Raw genomic sequence first — 18,568 nt, 5'->3', positions numbered from 1 at the left:
CTACATTAAGACTCTTTAAAAGGGTTCCATGTCTGCAGAGTAATCATTCCTTCTGGAATTGCAGTGCATCACACCAATTGGAGTTTCATTGAGCAACTCCATTGGGACATAAGTTTTAATTGGTTGCAATCAATTTTTGTTCAGCTGAACCTTCATAGCTGAACCTTCGAAGTAAGATAATGTTATGCTTTAATTGTTAATAGATGTTGTATTGGCTGTATAAACTCCAATCTCACTCACATAACTGTGGAAAATGCAGTTAATTTGCTAAGTTTTACATTTTGAAATTCTAAAAATCGGAAAAGACACATCATTTCTAATTGCTGTGACTTCAAATGGTAGTTGAGGGAAAACATGAATATATGTGTTTGGGTTCCCTTTAAAAAAGTTATGAAATGCGAAAGTAAAACGAGAGCTGCGATCGGAGATCGCTGCTAGTTCCCGGTATAGTGGGAAATACACCAACACCCTGGTTGAGGCACAAAATAGAGGGAGACTTGGACAAATAAAGATGTATTTTTAACTATATGACTTTGACACATAAACAAAGACAATTAAAGTCAGGTCAACCTTTGGGGTATCTGGCATGCCCAACAGTGTCCAAGGACGTCCTCCTGCAGTTGGGTTAGCCGTTTCTTGGAGGTTGGTGGCAGGATTTGCACTCCGACCAATGTAAAACACTTCATTCCACGTCATGTGGAAACCCGCTATTTGTGGGGGATACATTCCTGGAAAATCCCGCAAATTGAAAAACCGCGAATGGCAGAGCATTGTTTCAATGGAAAAAGGGGGGATAGGTCCCCGAGTCACAAAAATCCACGAATAGAGAGGAACAAACCGTGAATGGTGAGGCAAAATCCACGAAATGTGAGGCAAATCCCGAGAATGTCTTTGATAATCCGCAAAGGTTGATGAAAATCCCAGAAAAGGTGAGGCAAATCCCGTGCATGTCGGCGATAATCCCGGAAATGGTGAGGCAATCCCACGAATGTTGTTGAAAATCTGTGAATGGATGCCGTGCCAGTTTCAATGGGGAAAATTGCACAAATACTGACTCACTCACTGAAGTGAGTGAGTCTGGAGGTCACTGGAGGAGACAGCTAATTGCACTATTAGATACTATGAAGTGTTTTCATTCTGTGCAGTAACTCACGGGGATGATGTGTTATGCAGCTGGTGGAATATCCCGCAAAGCTCTCGATTATAGTGCGGCTAAAATTGGTGGCCGCAAAAGGCATGAAAATGCAAAGCACACAACAGTGAATGTAGAAGCAAGTCATGCTCACGGCTCGTATAAGATGTTTTTTTGAGGATGTCCACCTGCTTTATTTATGCATGGCTGGTGCTTTATCCATGGCTGGTGAAAGATGGGTTTTATAAATGTGTCAAGCTAGCAGCTCGTGATTTTTTTTTGTGCCCTGAAAAACTGCGAATTCGTGGAATATAGCCGCAAATGAGAAAAAAAACCCGCAATTTTGCGGCACATGGCTGTGAATAGAAATAAAACCCGCGAATACGCGGGACACTTTTCCGTGAATAGAGAAACAAGTCACACTTTATCAACCGTGAATACGCAGAATCCGCGGATAGCGGAACCGCAAATAGCGGGGTCCGACTGTACGAACAACAAATCAAACTAAGAAGAACCTGCTGTGTAGGAGTACCTCATCTACAGCTACCATTAGCAGGGAAGCTCACCGGATAAAAGGACAGGGGCAAACCCATTGGGACCCCCAGTCTCTGATGATAGGGGAGAAACAACGGAGCAACTTTGCTGCTGTATCGGGTTGTGGTGGTGTGTGTCGGGTCGTGCTGAGGTGTCAGGCGGAAGTCTCCTCGTGTTAACCTGAAGCGGTCTCTTTGGATGGGTCTGGGTGCCTGGAATGTCGTCAACCTAAGAGAGGATGACCACGTGTCTAAGCATCAGTGGCGCAGCACTTTCTGAGGTTCAGAGACAGGATAGTGGTGAGATAATGGATGCTACACCTATGTATTTTCCTCCCAGGAAGTTTCTATAGCTGTGTCCAACAAACTGACTCCTATGGTAGTTGAGGTAACACTGGTCAACAATTGTGTTATGAGACTGAGGATCGTCACTCTCTCGGTGTCATTTCCCTTGTCTCTGTTTATATTGCAACTGACATGAGTGACCTCACTTAGAAGGAAACATACTATGCCACACTCAAGTAAGTAGTTGATCATTGCCCCATACGAGATACTCTTCTAATCTTGTGTGATTTCAATGTATCGACTGGCACTGTTAGGGATGGCTATGAGACATATATTGGTTCCCATGGGTCTGGAAACAGGAACCAGAACAGCACTAAGTTTTTTGGTTTCACAAGATGTCATGGACGAACAATGGAATAGCTGATTCATGGTTTCAGCGCCCGCTGCTGCTTCACGAGTCTTGGTATTCCAATGCTGGTTGTGTGGCAAAGTTGATTGATCATGTTCTCGTGGATGGTCACTGAAGGTTGCTCCAGAACTGCAGGGCCTACCGTAGTGCTCAGTTCATCAATATCGATCACAGGCTTTTTGTGGCAAATCTGAAGCTGCGGCTCAAATCCAAGAGAATGGTACCATCCCAGATGAGGCTGGATGTTGGCAAGCTCAATGATGAAGGGGTAGCTGAGGAGTTTATGAATAGGTTGTGTGTAAATCGAAGGGATCTGGGTGTCTCCGGGGATCCTGTAAAGTTTTGGAGTGCCTTCAAGACTGCCGTCTTTGATGTTGCCGGTGGGTGTCTTTGAACCCACAGGCAGGCGAAGAATGACTTTGTTTCCCAAGAGATGTTCACTGAGGATAGACACGGTGGCCTATATGCGAGGAATCTGTGAAAAGGTAGAGCATCACCTGTGGTCAATTGATTCTCGTCCTCCTTACAGAAGAAAGTGCATTTGGTAGTTGAGGGTAAATTATTTACAGCTTTCTCCCTGGGCTAATCCCCGCTCTTGCAGGGAAAATGGCCTTAAAATGCCTGTTGTGTTGTTGTTTTCCCCCCTGGGAGATGAGGCATGGTATCTGCAGGAGCTGGGGCCCTTGTGTCCTGAATGATCTTCTCACTAAGTCAGCATTCTTGGGGGTTTAATCTGACGTCTTGGCCTTGGCTTCATTCAGGTGTCCTGTATCCCTTGATATTGGTGTGGCCTGGGCAATATTTGACAGCTAAGTTGAAATCCGTCAACTCCACCACCCCCTCTGACCTGTGGTGTTCAGCTTTTCTGCAGTGCACACATAGGTGAGTGGGTTATGTCTGTGTAAACCATAAAGGCAAGGTATAGGTAGTCCCAGAATTGCTTACATATTGCCCACCTCAGTGCCAGGGCCTCTAACTTTCCTGAGTGCATGTTATACTGTACGTCTCAGCTGGTGTGAAGGTTCTTGACCCATAAGGGATAATACAGTTTCCCATCTTGTCGCTAGTATAATACTGCACCAAGATCCTCCAATGAGGCATCCCAATGAAGGACAAACAGCTGGTTAAAATCCTGGTCACCCAATATCTGAGGTTTCAAAAGACACTCCGCCAAATGTTTCAGGACCTGTTGGTGTGTTTCTGTGCAATCGACTGGACACTGGCTCGGTAGTTAGCTTTGCCATTTCCCACCTCATGTACCATTTCTTCGAGGTAGCTTCTTCACCTCTGGTAGTGCCTGCTCAAGTTGTTTTCTTCTCATGGGCTTGTGAGGAGGTGATAGAGTTTTTGCATTGCGTGAGAAGTGTGGGATACACTATATACACTATATAAGTCTTATACACTATATAAGACACAGCCTGGTGTTGGTGGAGGAGGTCACCGGAGGAAGTGGATCCACACGCTTGCCAGTACAGCGAGAAAAGGGGGAAAATTTGGGGAAATTTGAGTGGCCAGAGGGAGTGCAGGACATGATGACACGCTTTGAAGAGGGCCTAACATTGGAACAGGGAGAGACACTGCACAATTTGGTTGGTAAGAACTTGGATGTTTTCTCTCTGTCTCTCTCCTGAGTATGTTGGACGCACGAGCCTCGTCAGACACCAAATTAATACTGGTGCGGCTCGGCCTGTTCGCCAACCGCCATGGTGGCTCCCTTTCGCTAAGAAAGAGGAGGTGGAAGACCAGGTGAGAAAAATGGAAAAAGCCGGATTTATCGAGCCCTCAGTGAATCCTTGGGTGTCACCCATTGTGCTGGTGAAAAAGAATGACGGGACCACTCGGTTCTGTGTGGATTATCGCCAGCTCAGTCACGTGACACTCAAGGACTCGTATCCCCTGCCAAGGATTGATGTACCCTCGATGCCGTTTCAGGCTCAAAATGGTTTTCAACATTGGATTTAATTGGTTATTGGCAGGTGGAGATGGATAAAGAGGCGAGAGAGAAAACAGCGTTCACCACAGAAAAGGGTCTCTGGCAGTTTGTTGTCATGCCTTTTGGATTGTGAAATTCCCCTGCCACATTTGAGCGTCTGATGGAACGTGTCTTATTTGGTTTACCATGGCAGACTTGCCTTGTCTCTCTGGATGACATATTGGTCCACGCTCCCACATTTGAACATGCTGCTAAAAAAATTATCAGAGGTATTTAAGAGGTTAAGGGGTGCCGGGTTGAAATTGAATCCGAGCAAGTGTGAAATTTTCAGAAGAGAGCTGACTTGCCTGGGTCACGTGATTAACGAGAGCGGCGTGGCCACTGACCCTGGAAAGGTAAAATCTGTAAAAGAGTGACCCGCCCCTAAAAATGTGAGGGATGTCAGACGATTTTTGGGCCTCTGCTCTTACTACAGGAGATTTGTGGCATCACAGAAATTGCAAGACCCTTGCACAATTTCACAGAGAAAGGAGCAAATTTAATATGGTCAGAGAGCTACATCGAGGCATTCAGTCACTTTAAACAACGTCTGGTGGAGGCCCCGGTTTTGGCATACCCGACAGATGATGGCAAATTACATCCTTGATAAGGATGCGAGCCAGGAAGGATTGGGAGCTGTGTTGTCACAAATGTAACAGGGAGTCGAGAGGGTTATTGCGTATTAGAGTCGGGTGCTTTCGAGGCCTGAGCGAAATTATTGCATTACCCGCAAATAACTATTGGCCCTACTGTCTGCTGTTGGACACTTTCACCCTTACCTTTATGGGAGGGAGTTTGTGATCTGAGTGGATCATGCCTCCTTGCAAATGCTTCTTCGGTTCAAAGAGCCAGAGGGACAAATTGCAAAGTGGGTTGAGAGGCCGCAGCAGTATAATTTGACTGTGCAACATCAGCCCGGCAAAGCTCATGCCAATGCAGATGCTCTCTCTCGGCGCGCGTGTTGGGAAGCACAGTGCAAATTTTGTGGCAGGCAGGAAGCCAAGGATCCAATTGGGCAGGATCAAATTGATGCATGCCTCTATGCAGCGAGAGTGACCAGGCGAAATTTGCCACAACCCCCACCTGAATTGGGCGATGTGTATTGGCGAGAGAGTCAAAGGGAGGATCCTGTTTTGGGGCCCCTTTTTCATTGGCTGGAGGAGGACAAAAGACCTTCTTGGGATGAGATTGCTCCACATGGGGCCCAGGTAAAGACCTATTGGGCACAGTGGCAGATGTTGGCATTGAAGCATGGCCATTTGTATAGGAAGTGGGTGACATCAACAGGCGATGCAGCTTCCTGGTTGATAGATGTTCCAAACAAATTGAAGGAAGTGGTTATGTGGCACGTACATGGGACTATGACGATGGGACATTTGGGCATGGCCCAAACTTTGTCCAAATTGTGGCAGAGCCTCTACTGGGTGAATTCGGACAAGGACATTCAAGATTGGGTGAGATCCTGACACCTCTGCCTCGGTAAGAAGGCACCCCCACGTGTGCGCAAGGCCCCGCTCCAGCTCTACAATGTGGGAGCACCGCTTGAGCGGGTGGCAGTGGATGTGGTGGGGCCCCTGCCGGCCACCCGCCAAGGGAACCGATACATTATGGTGGCAATGGATTACTTTACCAAGTGGCCAGAAGCCTACCTATTGGCCAACCAGGAAGCCCAGCTGGTAGCTCAAGTTCTAGTTGAGGGATTCTTCTCCCGATTCGGCGTACCCAGGGAGCTACACACTGACCAGGGCCGGAACTTTGAATCCGCACTCCTGCAGTCGGTGTGCGAGCTCCTTCAAATTAATAAGACCACGACGACCCCACTTCGGCCTCAATCGGATGGGATGGTGGAGAGGTTTAACAGAACATTGTTGACCCAATTGGCCCTCTTTATATCCGTGCACCAGCAGGATTGGGACGAGCACCTCCCCTTTGTACTGATGGCATCCCAGACCGCACAGCATGCGACCACTCAGTGCACCACCACCTTGTTGATGTTCGGTAGCGAGATGCGAGTCCCCACAGATTTGTTGATGGGACCAATGCCAGATGAACCGGGTGGAGCATTTGTGGAAAGTTATGCAACCAATTTGAAAAAGAGCATGTAAAAGGCTCACAAGTTTGCGAGGAAGCAAATTGGCATGGCTTCCTCGCATATGAAATTGCGGTATGACGCTCGGGCACACAAACCTCGTTTCCTTGCCGGAGACCTTATTTGGCTCTACTGGCCCCGGAGGAGAAATGGTGTGTGCCCAAAACTCACCTCGCCCTGGAAGGGCCCCGGGGTGGTGCTTCTACAGGTGACTGATGTGGTGTTCAAAATTCAGATGGGCCCGCATGCCCTTCCACAGATAATCCACGGGGATAGATTGAGCCCCGACCTGGTTGGGAGGCTCCTGGGTGAATTGGAAGGGTGCGGGGGAAATTAGGTGTGGTGGATGGCACTCTTGGACCCCACCAACCTGCAACTACCTACACATCAAGGTGAGGTAAGTGACTTTGAGATGTACTGTTCCAGGCTTCAGGACTTGCTTTTAAATTGGGACATGAAAATTTGGTATAGGTAGGCTGGTGATAGTAATGGCATGGTCGGTGAGGGGATGTAATGTGTGCCACAAAGAGCCTTGTGGGTGACGTTTGTTTTTGTGTAGAGGTTATGGTGTTTTTATCGGCTCGAGAGAATGGAGATGAAAATTGTGATGTGTTTGGAAATTTAAATGTGAATGGGGATTTCACATGGAAGCAGGCCATGGCAGAATTTTTTTATGACATCTTCTCTGTTAATGTGTGGTTGAGAATTGAATGGCAGCGGGGGAGGAAATGTTTTTGTGGATTTTGTGGGTGGGGAAGGTGGCCTGTCCGCAGGTACGGATCAAGCGCTGGAAGAGCGGTGACTGTGGCCCCCTTTGCGGTAATTTCTCCTGGCAGCCAGTGATGTCTGGAAATTTGGAGTCTGTCGGTGGGGGAAAGGGTGGGTCTGTTTGTGCGCCCTACGGCATGGAGGCCCTTGGCGACCCGTGAGGCTGTGTGGAGGCCTGAGGCGATGGAACCTGGTGTGGAGACCTCCCCGGTGGGACAACATCGTAAGGAGCTGTTTGGTGTTAGGGGGCCAAAAGGTAAAGGGGGGGGGGGAGGGTGAAGAAGTCGTAACTCAGGCGACTCGTTTTTGGGACTGCGGGCACCACAGCCTGAAGCGCCACCACCATATTGCTTGTACGGTACCTCCCCGCTGCCTTGTAGAAATGCACACACATGTGTATGACATCTATGCCATGGTATTGCAGGGGGGGGGGGGGGGGAGGTGAAATACGTGCTTTAATGATTTTTGTGTTTTGATGATTTTTGAAATGTGTATGAGTGGGTATGGGTTTGTGTTGAATGAATGTGGGCCAAATCCACCGAGCCATGTCACTCACCTGTAACACCAAGACAAGGCCCGCAGAAATTTGGGGTGCATTGGGATGGCCCCATAGGTAACGTTGAGTCTTGTGAGATCCACCGTGAGACGCGGTCTTTAGGAAGGTGTTGTTCAAATGTTTTTGGAGTTTTTGGATTTTTGCGATTGTTAAGTTTTGTGGTTAAGATAGGTTTGTGTGCTTTGTTGTTTCTCTTCCTCCCCAGGAGTTAGGAGCATGAACCTCAATGGTTGTACATATTTGCATGGTTGCTTAAGGGAGTAGAATGGTAAGGAGCATCGGTAAGTAGCTTCGGCTCACTTTCCACAGCCTTCCCGATTTATTTCATGGGTTAATTAAGTGTGAGTCGGTAAGTGGTAAGACTGGGATGGTTGCACCTGCAATGAACCTTGCGGGGCTACGGTTCCAGGGGCGGGGGATGGGCTGTGTTATGTCGGTGGGGTAGAGATGACTTTAGACCAGGTAGATTTGTGTAAGTAGCATGTTTCGACTGTCACGACCGATGACGTCATGACCTGACGAATAATGTCATGATGAGCAAGATGATGAGACAGCAGGATACCAAACAGGGAGCAGGCAGATGAAAACAGCACAGGGCCATGATAGGCAGGCAGGACGACCTCCTTAAAGCTCTCCTCAGAGCGCAGCCCAGAAAAATTATCGCTTCCACCTCCAAACTCCTCCAAATCCCTCACTTCTCCTCCAAACAACTCGAAATCCCTCACTTCTCTTCCAAACAACTCAAAACTCCTCACCTCTCCTCCAAACTCCTCAGAACTAGTGTAATTCTCTTGCGCCTTTTTTAGTTCTTCCTTTGTCTCCTCAGAACGCCAAAATCCCTGCCTGCCCTTGTCAACTCCTCCCTCTTCTCCCTTGGCTATGCCCCCCTTGGAGGCGTTCATAGTGTGAGGGGCATAGTGTCTCCCAGTACCCCCAGTAGATGGTTGCAGGAGGTTTTACACATGTTTCCTTCACTTAGTCCCACACTATCTACCACAATGCACCATCCTCCACATGGTGCACATTCAAACAAGACAATCCTTAAGCTGAAGTGACCTTACTTATTACATCCACTTCCATATGCTTTCCATTTCCTAATGATGGAGCTCACTGTGCTCTGGGGAACTTTCAACACCAGAAATTGTTTTTTACCCTTCCCCAGATGTATGCCTCCTCACAATTCTATTTTGAAGTTCTATGGACAGTTCCTTGGACTTCTTGGTAGAGCTTCGGTTCTGACATGCACTGTCAACCTCATAGGCGTAGAAGGTGTGTTTCTTTCTAAATCATGTCCAACCAATTGAATCGATCACAGGTGAACTCGAATCAAGTTGTAGCGACATTACAAGGATGATCAAAGGAAATTGGATGCACCTGAGCTCAATTATGAGTGTCATCGCAAAGGGGTTGAATACTTATTAACTCGAGACATTTCAGCTTTTCATTTTTAGTTATTTTAAAAACTTTTATATAAAAATAAAATTCCACTTTCACATTACGGGGTATTATGTGTAGATCAGTGACAAGAAATCGCCATTCAATCCATTTTAAATTCAGGCTGTAACAACAAAATGTGAAAAACGTCAAGGGGTGTGAATACTTTCTGAAGGCACGATACTTCATTGTTAACCGAGATGGAAAGACTCCTCAGTTTATTCAAATTGATGAATTCATGTTAGTCAATTGATGAAAAAACGGTTCTAACTGATTAAATCATTATAGTCTTGACTCCATTCTCATTGAAGTAATCATGTTCGTCAAGGTTCATGTGTCACAAAATGGAGCTCCTGAGTGAAAGTAAAACAAACATCATGAAATAACTTTCTTATTCTTATGTTTTCCATCTCATTGAACATCTCAATGAACCTTCACTCTTTCATTCCTCTTTCCTCCCGCTTCTGGAACAAACTCCCACACTCTCTTCAGTCCTTCTCCTCCCTCCAGGTATTAACAGCTGTTCACCACCATCGCTTCCCCCATCCAATACCTTGATCTTTTCTACCCCTGCTTATTTCACCCCAGATTCACTTTTTTGAAATACCGACTTCTTTCCTGGAAGTCAGAGCAGTGTCCATTTGTTTTATACCTCTCCCACACCCCTCCCCCCTTCACGTGCCCCCCCTACCCCAAGCCCTCTCCCTCCCACAGATCTCTTGATGTCCCTGTTCTCTACTGTTGTACTCATGTGCCTCCCTCTCTCTCCCCATCTTGTTTCCGCTCCCTTTATTATATGTTTTATGTGTCTATTTATGTTTTTTTGTCATTAATGTTGGCTTTTACACGAGCCTCGATCTTGTATAAAAAATAAATAATAAAACAACATCACCACCACTGCCACCATCATGTCATAAAATTGTTTTCCTTAGGAGTATGTGATGCCAATCTGGCAATTTCAACCTGCTATCTATGGTTTGCCAAACCTTATTTGCCAGCTGATAATTGTTGGCACTGTATTTAAGAATGTATTGATGGGCCTGTCTTGCAAAACAACACGTTTTTATAAGCAGCCATGAATTCGGGATTCCGGGCATAGAGGAAAGGGTTAAAAGTTGAATTTAAATAACCAAGGCATCCGAGAAAACTAAAAACTAGATTTGGAATGCAGGAATCACATAAAACCTGCAAAATATTTGCAATGAAGAAAGGAAGCCAGCACATGATGAAAACTCCCATAACTAGACTCAGTGTTTTCAATGCCCGTTTCTCACTGATGGACATTGTTCGATTCTTGGTTTGGTCCCGCCGGTTCTGCTTGTTAACTCCAATATGTTTATCCTGATGAAGAAACATCACCACCTGAAAGAGAGAGAAACACATTAGTTTTTCTTTTGCCTCTATACTCTTCTTGGGCCAAACATAAATTAAACAAAAAAGGTTTATGCCATGAACAAATAATATAATTATTGATAAAAAGGAGATGTAAATGTGAGAAGTTCAACTAATTCTGGAAAAGTACAAGTCCCACAGATATACAAGTTTTTCAACACATGGTGAAGATGGTGAACAAAAGTCAGAGTTAGCTCAACAAAGTTTATATATTTCGAGCACCACACAGAATCACTGTTTACCGGTATATTTAACACTACCAGTATGTAGTGTGAGTAGCACTATTAAGATAAGGGTCACCACGAGCAATCGGGGCTGAAATGTGGAACATATCTTACTATAATTCACCAAATGTCCATCTGTCTGTCTGTTTGTTCGAAGGTACCGCAAAAACGGCTGAACAGATCGCAACGATATTTTGTGTGGGTAATCCTAGGACCCCCTGGAGGAAAATAGGCCATATTGTTTTTCAAATTTTTCCGATTTTCCGATTTTCCAATTTTTACAATGATTCCAAACACGATGGAATAATATTTACCGATTTGAAACAGTCACGTGGCTTTTGTTGAAATTCTACGTACCAGTAGCGAGTAGATCGACTCCTAACGAACTCTTCCTATATAAACGTGCGGCTCTAAAAAAACACGGCAGCGTGTGCAAAGCGACTGAGAAACAGGTGTAGCGGCCGCTTCCGTGTTACAGATTCGGCATGCACACTTCACACATAAACGTGCGAATGAGAAAGACGTGTCGCGGCCGCTTCCGTTTTGCAGAATTCAATCTTTTTTCAAAATGGACGCCATGTACTGTTTAGATTTTGATGATTTGTTGTGATATGATTCAACGGATGTTTATATGAATCGTTTAAAATAAAATAAAAAGCCTTCAATTTCTGATATTTTGCCTTTTCATTTGGGCTTCCCAATTTAAGCCCCGCCCATAGGGCGGGTACCTTTGCCAGTAATAGTAATACGTAGTTATGCAGCACAGAGTGGGAGTGGACCTGAGAAGAGAAAATAATTCTGGGAACAGTTGTACAATGTAATGCAAGCGATACAAAGTGGTGCCAGATTACTGTGGACAAGTGACATAAATGGACATGTGGGGAGATAAAAAGTGGACATGAGGATATCGATGTGGACACGGTCTTGGAGTTTGTTGTGTTGTGCGAACTTGTAATACTCAACACTTGGTATCAAAAATGTAGGAACCACCTTATAACTTACAACAGAGGTGGTAGAGAACCACAGTTGGTCTACGTCATTTATTAGGAAAGAATGTGTAAAGGAAGCAAAGAATTGCAAAGTCTTCCCAAACGAGGGAGTGACCACCCAACATAGTTTTTTTTTTTTTGGTATACAGGATCGAGGCTCGTGAAAGAGCTAACATTTATCACACAAAAAATCAAACAGACGCACAAAGTATATAATAAGGGGAACGGTAGACAAGATTGGGAGAGAAGGGGAAGCACACAAACACAACATTTGAGAGCAGGGACATCGGGAGATCTGTGGGAGGGAGAGGGCTTGGGAGGAGGAGGCGTGGGAAGGGGGGGGGGGGGGTGGGAGAAGTATAAAACACAAGAGCACTATAAGCACTTCCAGGAAGGAAGTTGGTATTTTAAAAAAGTGAATCTGTGGTGACATTAGCAGGGGCAGAAAAGATCAAGGTTTTGGATGGGGGAAGATGAGAGATGGTGGTGAAGAGCTGTTTTAAAGACCTGGAGGGAGGAGTGGGATTGAAGAGAGTGAGGGAGTTTGTTCCAGAGGTGGGAGAAAAGAAGAATAAAGGAGTGAAGGTGAGCAGAGAGTCTTGATTTTGGCAGTTTAACCATAAGAAAATTGCAGGCAGATCTTGTGCAACCTGTAGGAATATTTGGGGGACAGAGCCCAGAGAGAGCTGGAGGAGCAAGGCCGGAGAGGAGTCGGTAGAAGACAGAAAGACCACCAACCTGCCTGTGGTGAGTAAGTGGAAGGCCCTCGGAGATAGCTTCATTGCGGGAGATTCCAATGATTCTGAAAGCTTTGGTTTCAACAGCGTGAAGTGGAGCATGGTGTGAGGCGGGAACACCGGCCCAGAGGAGAGAACAGTATTTCATTGAGCTGTGGAAGAAAGCCTTGTATGTGGTGAGGAGCTCAGGTGTGCCAAGGAAGGACTTCGCACGACAGAGGATGCCCAGTCGTCGACTGGCTTTGGAGGGTAGATTTGAAATGTGGTTTTCCCAGGAAAGATCATGGCAGATAGTGAGACCCAAAAGCTTGAGTGACAGAACTTTTTGGAGAGGCTTATTCAGAAAATAGATGGGAGGGCTGTCCAGTCGGTCTTTTCGTGGAGACATTGTAAGAGTGTGAGATTTGTCAGGATTGAAAGACATGTTCCACTTGTTTGACCAGTCTGTGATTTTGTCCAGGTCTGCAGAGAGTGAGGAGGCTACAGACTGCCGATCTGAGGCATGAGGAATGGAGCGGCAGAGAGTGGCGTCATCAGCAAAGAGACAGAGAGGATTTTCAAGAGAGTCAGAGAGATCATTGATGAAGACCAGAAAAAGTACAGGGCCCAGAACACTGCCTTGGGGAACTCCAGCCTGAACAGGAAGAGGAGATGAGAGAAACCCATTCAGGGCCACACGTTGACTACGACTAGAGAGGAAGTCTGCAAGCCATGCATGGAGATTTCAATGGATACCATAGGAGGAGATTTTGCTGAGCAGAGCGGGGTGCCAGACTGTATCGAAGGCACGTGATATGTCAAGGGAGACAGCTGTAATTTCCTGTTTGGCCTTGAGGACCTCCATCCATTATTGAGACAACAGAAGCAGCATGTCCAGAGTAGAGTGACCTGGTCTGAAACCAAATTGATGATCAGAGATCAAGCCATTTGAGAAGAGGAAAAATTTGATATCCAAAGCAATGATGGATTCCATGACTTTGCTGATAATTGTGAGAAGGCTGATTGGTCTGTAGTTGCAAGGATCTGTTTTTGCACTCTTTTGTGTAAAGCGGTGATGTTGGCTGATTTCCAAGCTGATGGCAGATGACCTTGAGCAAAAGAGAGGGTGAAGAGAACAGTGAGAGGGAGTGAAAGAGCAGAAGAATAGGATTTTAGGACCTGTGGGCTGATGCCGTCAGGTCCAGTTGCAGAATCAGAGTCGAGGGTTGACAGAAATTTTTTCATCTTGTCAGGCGGAAAGGACACAGAGTCCTGGAGCAGCTGGGTATGACTGGGTACGGTGGGTACAGAGAGGAATGGTTTGGGCCACAATATTTAGAGGCCAACACAGAGTTGAGGCATTCAGCTTTTTCATGTGTGGAGTCAGCTGTGTAGCCGTTTGAGGGAAGGGAGGGGGTGGAGGAGGAACAAACACCAGAAACGGATTTGACCAGATGCCACCAGGATTTGGAAGAGGGAGACAGGTTTGACAGTTGGGTCTTGAGTGTGGAGAGATATTGTTTCCTGGCTCTCCTGATTGCTGATATTAAAGAAAATAAAACCGCAGAAGACAATAGGTAGACAAAACATTAGGTGATGGAAGCTCAGAAAAATATGAAAGTGAAGGAGAAATGTATGGAGAGAGCGGAGACAAATCGAAGAAGTTATAACAGGCACCATAGATGATTGTTGAAACTTGGTGGTGGATAGGATTACGAAAACTGGTGCAGAAATGTGTAGAAGAACATCAGGGAGGACAATGGCTGGAAAATAAACTTCTTGGTAGAATGAAAACACAGAAAGATCCATACTAATAGGCAAAAATAGATGTGAAGAAAGTGATTATTAAAGAAAAATCCCTGGCCCTGGAAGAAATGTATGAAAGTCTTGAAAGTGAAGAGGGACGAAAAGACGTCTTCAGAATAGCAGCTGCTAGGGATAGATTAACGAAAGATGTGGGAAATGTCCGCACAATGAAGGATGCAGACTGGAACTCCAGTGAAAGAATGAAATCAAAGTGAGGTGGGGCCTATAGGTAGTCGCAACAAGAACAAGCAATGAATAGTTAGTCGTAAATCAATAAATGACAGCTGGCATTAATTTGGAAAAGATTAAAACAGCATTGAGAGGAATGAAAATGGCAAAGCAGTGGGACCTGACGAGATACCAGGTGAAGTATGGACCTACCTCGGTGAATATAGGATTCAGGTCTTGAATAAACTGTTCGTCTGTGTTGTGATAAGAGAGGAAATTCAAAGGGCATGGAGGCAAAGTATTCTGGAACCAATATTAGGAAGGGGAGACATTCAAAAATGCAAAAACTACAGAGGTATTAAACTCCTACCATTTACTTTCAATATATTGGAGAGAGTCGTAGATCAGAGATTGTGAGATTGTGAAAAGAGTTGAAATCCATGATGGTCAATTTGGATAAATGCCAGTGGAGCCTGGTGTTGTCTTAGCGGTTGGGTTGCTGGCTTGGGATTCCTAGGATCCTGGGTTCGAATCCCGGTCGATCGCTGAATTATTGCCAGGGTGGTTGACTCAGCCTGTCATCCTTCTGAGGTTGGCAAATTGAGTACCAGATCACTGGTAATTCTCTGTGTGTCGCAAGAGGCGACTAACAGGGTTGGCGGCAGGAAGGGCATCCGCCCATAAAACATTGCTTCAAAAAGGGGGCTACGGTGCCCGAAAAAGGAAACCAACCATTGCTCTGTGGGGAAAAATGGCCTCCAAAGGTGGTTCGAAAGTGGTCCCAGAAGAATGCCAGTGGAACAGGTTCAAAACCCTCCCCGGTTCAAAACACTCCCTGGCTCACAAACGCTCCACTGGCCAAGTTCAAAACACCACAGTTACATTCAAAACGATACACCCTATTTCGCCATACATATGCACGTCATGTTGTTTTGCGATGCGATAAAAAATAGATGACTGGTAGACTGGCGACCATTTTAGTTGTAAAAAACCCGATATTGAACATGTATTCAAACCCGATATTCAACCATTTCTCGGACATACATTTACCGATCTTGTTAAAACTTGGCACAAAGACAACACATGAAAGTATGCATATGCAGAATATTTTGGTTTGTAATTCGACCAAATATGGCCGACTTACGGCCTTTAACTCCGCACAGTAAAACGACAAAAACCAGAGGTCATGACATTATATGTCTTTTTCTTGTTGTTCATAATGAAAAGCATTGCGATATCACAGGAGTTTTTCTTCAATGTTGAACAAATAATTAACCTTTATGCATCTATTATACTTCATTTTTAAAAGCAATGTCGAGGCTCATGGAGGAGCGAGAACATGGAATGGATCAGGGCATACGAGAACAAGAGGAACAATATAAAGAGAGGTGGGAAACACACCAACACACTGATTGAGGCACAAAATAGAGAAAGACTTGGAGAAATAATGATGTACTTTTAAATATATGACATCGACATATGATCTGCACCAAAAACTAGAATGACACCCTGGTAGAGAGCATATTCCTCCACCAAGATGAACAGTTTATGTTTTGTATCCCATTGACAGGCCAGATCTGGATTTGGACCTGAACTAAAATCTAAATGGATTGCGTTCATGTCCCCTAACCATTAACCAACTCATCCACAAAGTGTTGTCCTCAGTCATCCACACGTTTTGAAACATCATGTCAAAATATCAATATTTTTGCCCATTTCACTAAATTCACGCAATGGTGAAGAATGACTTAAAATAATTTTTTAAACCTCTGAATCCGGATCCGGATTTGGATCTGAACCAAAATCAAATAGATTTGTCCTTGTCACACACCCAATTTCTCTACCAAGTTTCGTCCGAATACATCCACAAATTTGAGATATCCTGCGAAATATCAATTTTGCCCTATCTCTCAATGGTTAAGAATCACTTAAACATTTCTCGGATCCGGATTCGGATCTTCACCAAAATCTAATCATTTCGTCCTTGTCACACACTCAACTTCTCCACCAAATTTCGTCCGAATCAGTCTGCAAGTGTTTGAGATCCTGTTTGCAGACCGACAGACAGATCGGGGTGAAAACAACTTCCATCCATCTTCGGTGGTGAAGGAATCAACAACATCATCTGCACATCAGGATACCAAAAAAACCACTTACTTGACGTTCAGCCTCCTTTAATACTCGATTATAGACAAATATCATGATGATAAGTGGGATGTAGAAAGAGATCGCAGAGCTAATAACGGCAAAATATTTGTTCGTTATGAAATCGCAACACGTTGGATCATCATAACAAGTCTGGGCTGCAGGATCGTCTGACCGCCACCAGCCGAGGTGGATTGGGACAACGGAGATTGTAGCAGAAATTAACCACACGCAGATAATGATGATGTAAGCTCGGCGGCGAGTCATGATGGACTGATAGCGCAGCGGAGACGTGATGGCCACATATCGATCAATAGCGATCGCACACAGGGTCTCGATACTGGCAGTTGTTGAAAGAACGTCGATGGAAGTCCACACGGCACACATTGTTGAACCGGCACTCCAATAGCCGGTGATAAGAAGAGAAGCATAAAGAGGCATGATGACAGCACCAATCAGCAGATCTGCACAGGCGAGTGAACTCAAAAACCAGTTAGTTACTCCTTGCATCAACCGTTTGTTGCTCGAAATTGCTCCAATAACCAGAATATTTCCTACAACTGTTATTATTGCCAGGAAAATGAAAAATGTCCCAAAAGCGATCTTGATACGCCGAAGGGAATCATCTACATTTGTTCTGTTATTACTGCCTGTCATCTTGCCCACTGCTGCTGCTGATCTGAGTGTCCGCATCATCTACATTAAGGCTCTTTAAATGGGTTCCATGTCTGCAGAATAATCATTCCTTCTGGAATTGCAGTTTCATTGGGCAACACCATTGGGACATATGTTTTAATTGCTTCCAAGCAATTTTTGTTCAGCTGAACCTTCAAAGCTGAACCTTTGAAGTAAGATAATGTTATGCTTTAATTGTTAATAGATGTTGTATTGGCTGTATAAACTCCAATCTCACTCAGATAACTGTGGAAAATGCAGTTAATTTGCTACGTTTGACATTTAAAAATTCCAAAAATCGGAAAAGACACGTCATTTCTAATTTCTGTGACATCAAATGGGAGTTGAGGGAAAACATGAATATATGTGTTTGGGTTCTCTTTAAGAAAACCTTATGAAATGCGAAAGAAAAACGAGGGCTGCAATCGGAGATCGCTGCTGGTTCCCGGTATCGTGGGAAATACACCAACACCCTGGTTGAGGCGCAAAATAGAGGGAGACTTGGAAAAATAAAGATGTATTTTTAACTATATGACTTTGACACATAAACAAAGACAATTAAAGTCAGGTCAACCTTTCGGGTATCTGGCATGCCCAACTGTGTCCAAGGACATCCTCCTGCAGTTGGGTTAGCCGTTTCTTAGAGGTTGGTGGCAGGATTTGCACTCCAACCAATGTAAAACACTTCATTCCACAACATATGGGACCGTGGGACTCCGCTCTTCACGGGGGATACATTCCTGGGAAATCCCACGAATTGCGAATCCGCGAATGGCAGGGCATTGTTTCAATGGACAAATGGGCGCGGGGGGGGGGGGGGGGATAGGTTACTAAGTCGTGTCAATCCGCGAATAGAGAGGAACAAACCGTGAATGGAGAGGCAAAATCCACGAATGGTGAGGCAAATCCCGAGAATGCCGACGGTAATCCCAGAAATGGCGAGGAAAATCCCGTGAATGTCGGCGATAATCCCGGAAATGGTGAGGCAAATCCCGCGAATGTCGGCGATAATCCCAGAAATGGGGAGGAAAATCCCGCGAATGTCAGCGGTAATCCCGGAAATGGCGAGGCAAATCCCGTGAATGTCGGCGATAATCCCAGAAATGGTGAGGCAAATCCCGCGAATGTCGGCGATAATCCCAGAAATGGGGAGGCAAATCCCACGAATGTCAGCGATAATCCCGGAAATGGTGAGGCAAATCCCGCGAATGTCAGCGGTAATCCCGGAAATGGCGAGGCAAATCCCGTGAATGTCGGCGATAATCCCAGAAATGG

At 45.3% G+C, this 18,568-nt stretch overlaps 1 protein-coding gene across 1 annotated transcript; it reads right to left on the bottom strand.

Annotated features, from left to right (window-relative positions):
- Positions 1 to 11,421: 11,421 nt before the first annotated feature.
- On the bottom strand, positions 11,422 to 17,311 carry LOC144892610 (beta-1 adrenergic receptor-like). The gene is made up of 2 exons (XM_078779950.1): positions 16,627 to 17,311; positions 11,422 to 11,474 (listed from the first exon to the last, which is right to left on the bottom strand). Exons 1-2 carry the CDS (start codon positions 17,309 to 17,311, stop codon positions 11,422 to 11,424), a joined length of 738 nt encoding a protein of 245 aa, XP_078636076.1.
- Between the last annotated feature and the right edge of the window lie 1,257 nt (positions 17,312 to 18,568).

The sequence above is a fragment of the Myxine glutinosa genome, chromosome 1 (assembly GCF_964187855.1).
Source record: "Myxine glutinosa chromosome 1, kmMyxGlut1.1, whole genome shotgun sequence".
Lineage (NCBI taxonomy): Eukaryota > Metazoa > Chordata > Myxini > Myxiniformes > Myxinidae > Myxine > Myxine glutinosa.
Note: the sequence above shows the minus strand (reverse complement) of the source record. Positions and strands in the feature narration are given on the sequence as shown.

Bases quoted from the DNA above. Each gene is read 5' to 3' on its own strand.
- LOC144892610 (XM_078779950.1), bottom strand. From the start codon at position 17,311: ATGCGGACACTCAGATCAGCAGCAGCAGTGGGCAAGATGACAGGCAGT. The intron at 11,475-16,626 runs GTGGTTTTTTTG...CCAAATGAAAAG, and splicing joins GGAGGCTGAACGTCAAGTAA to GCAAAATATCAGAAATTGAA.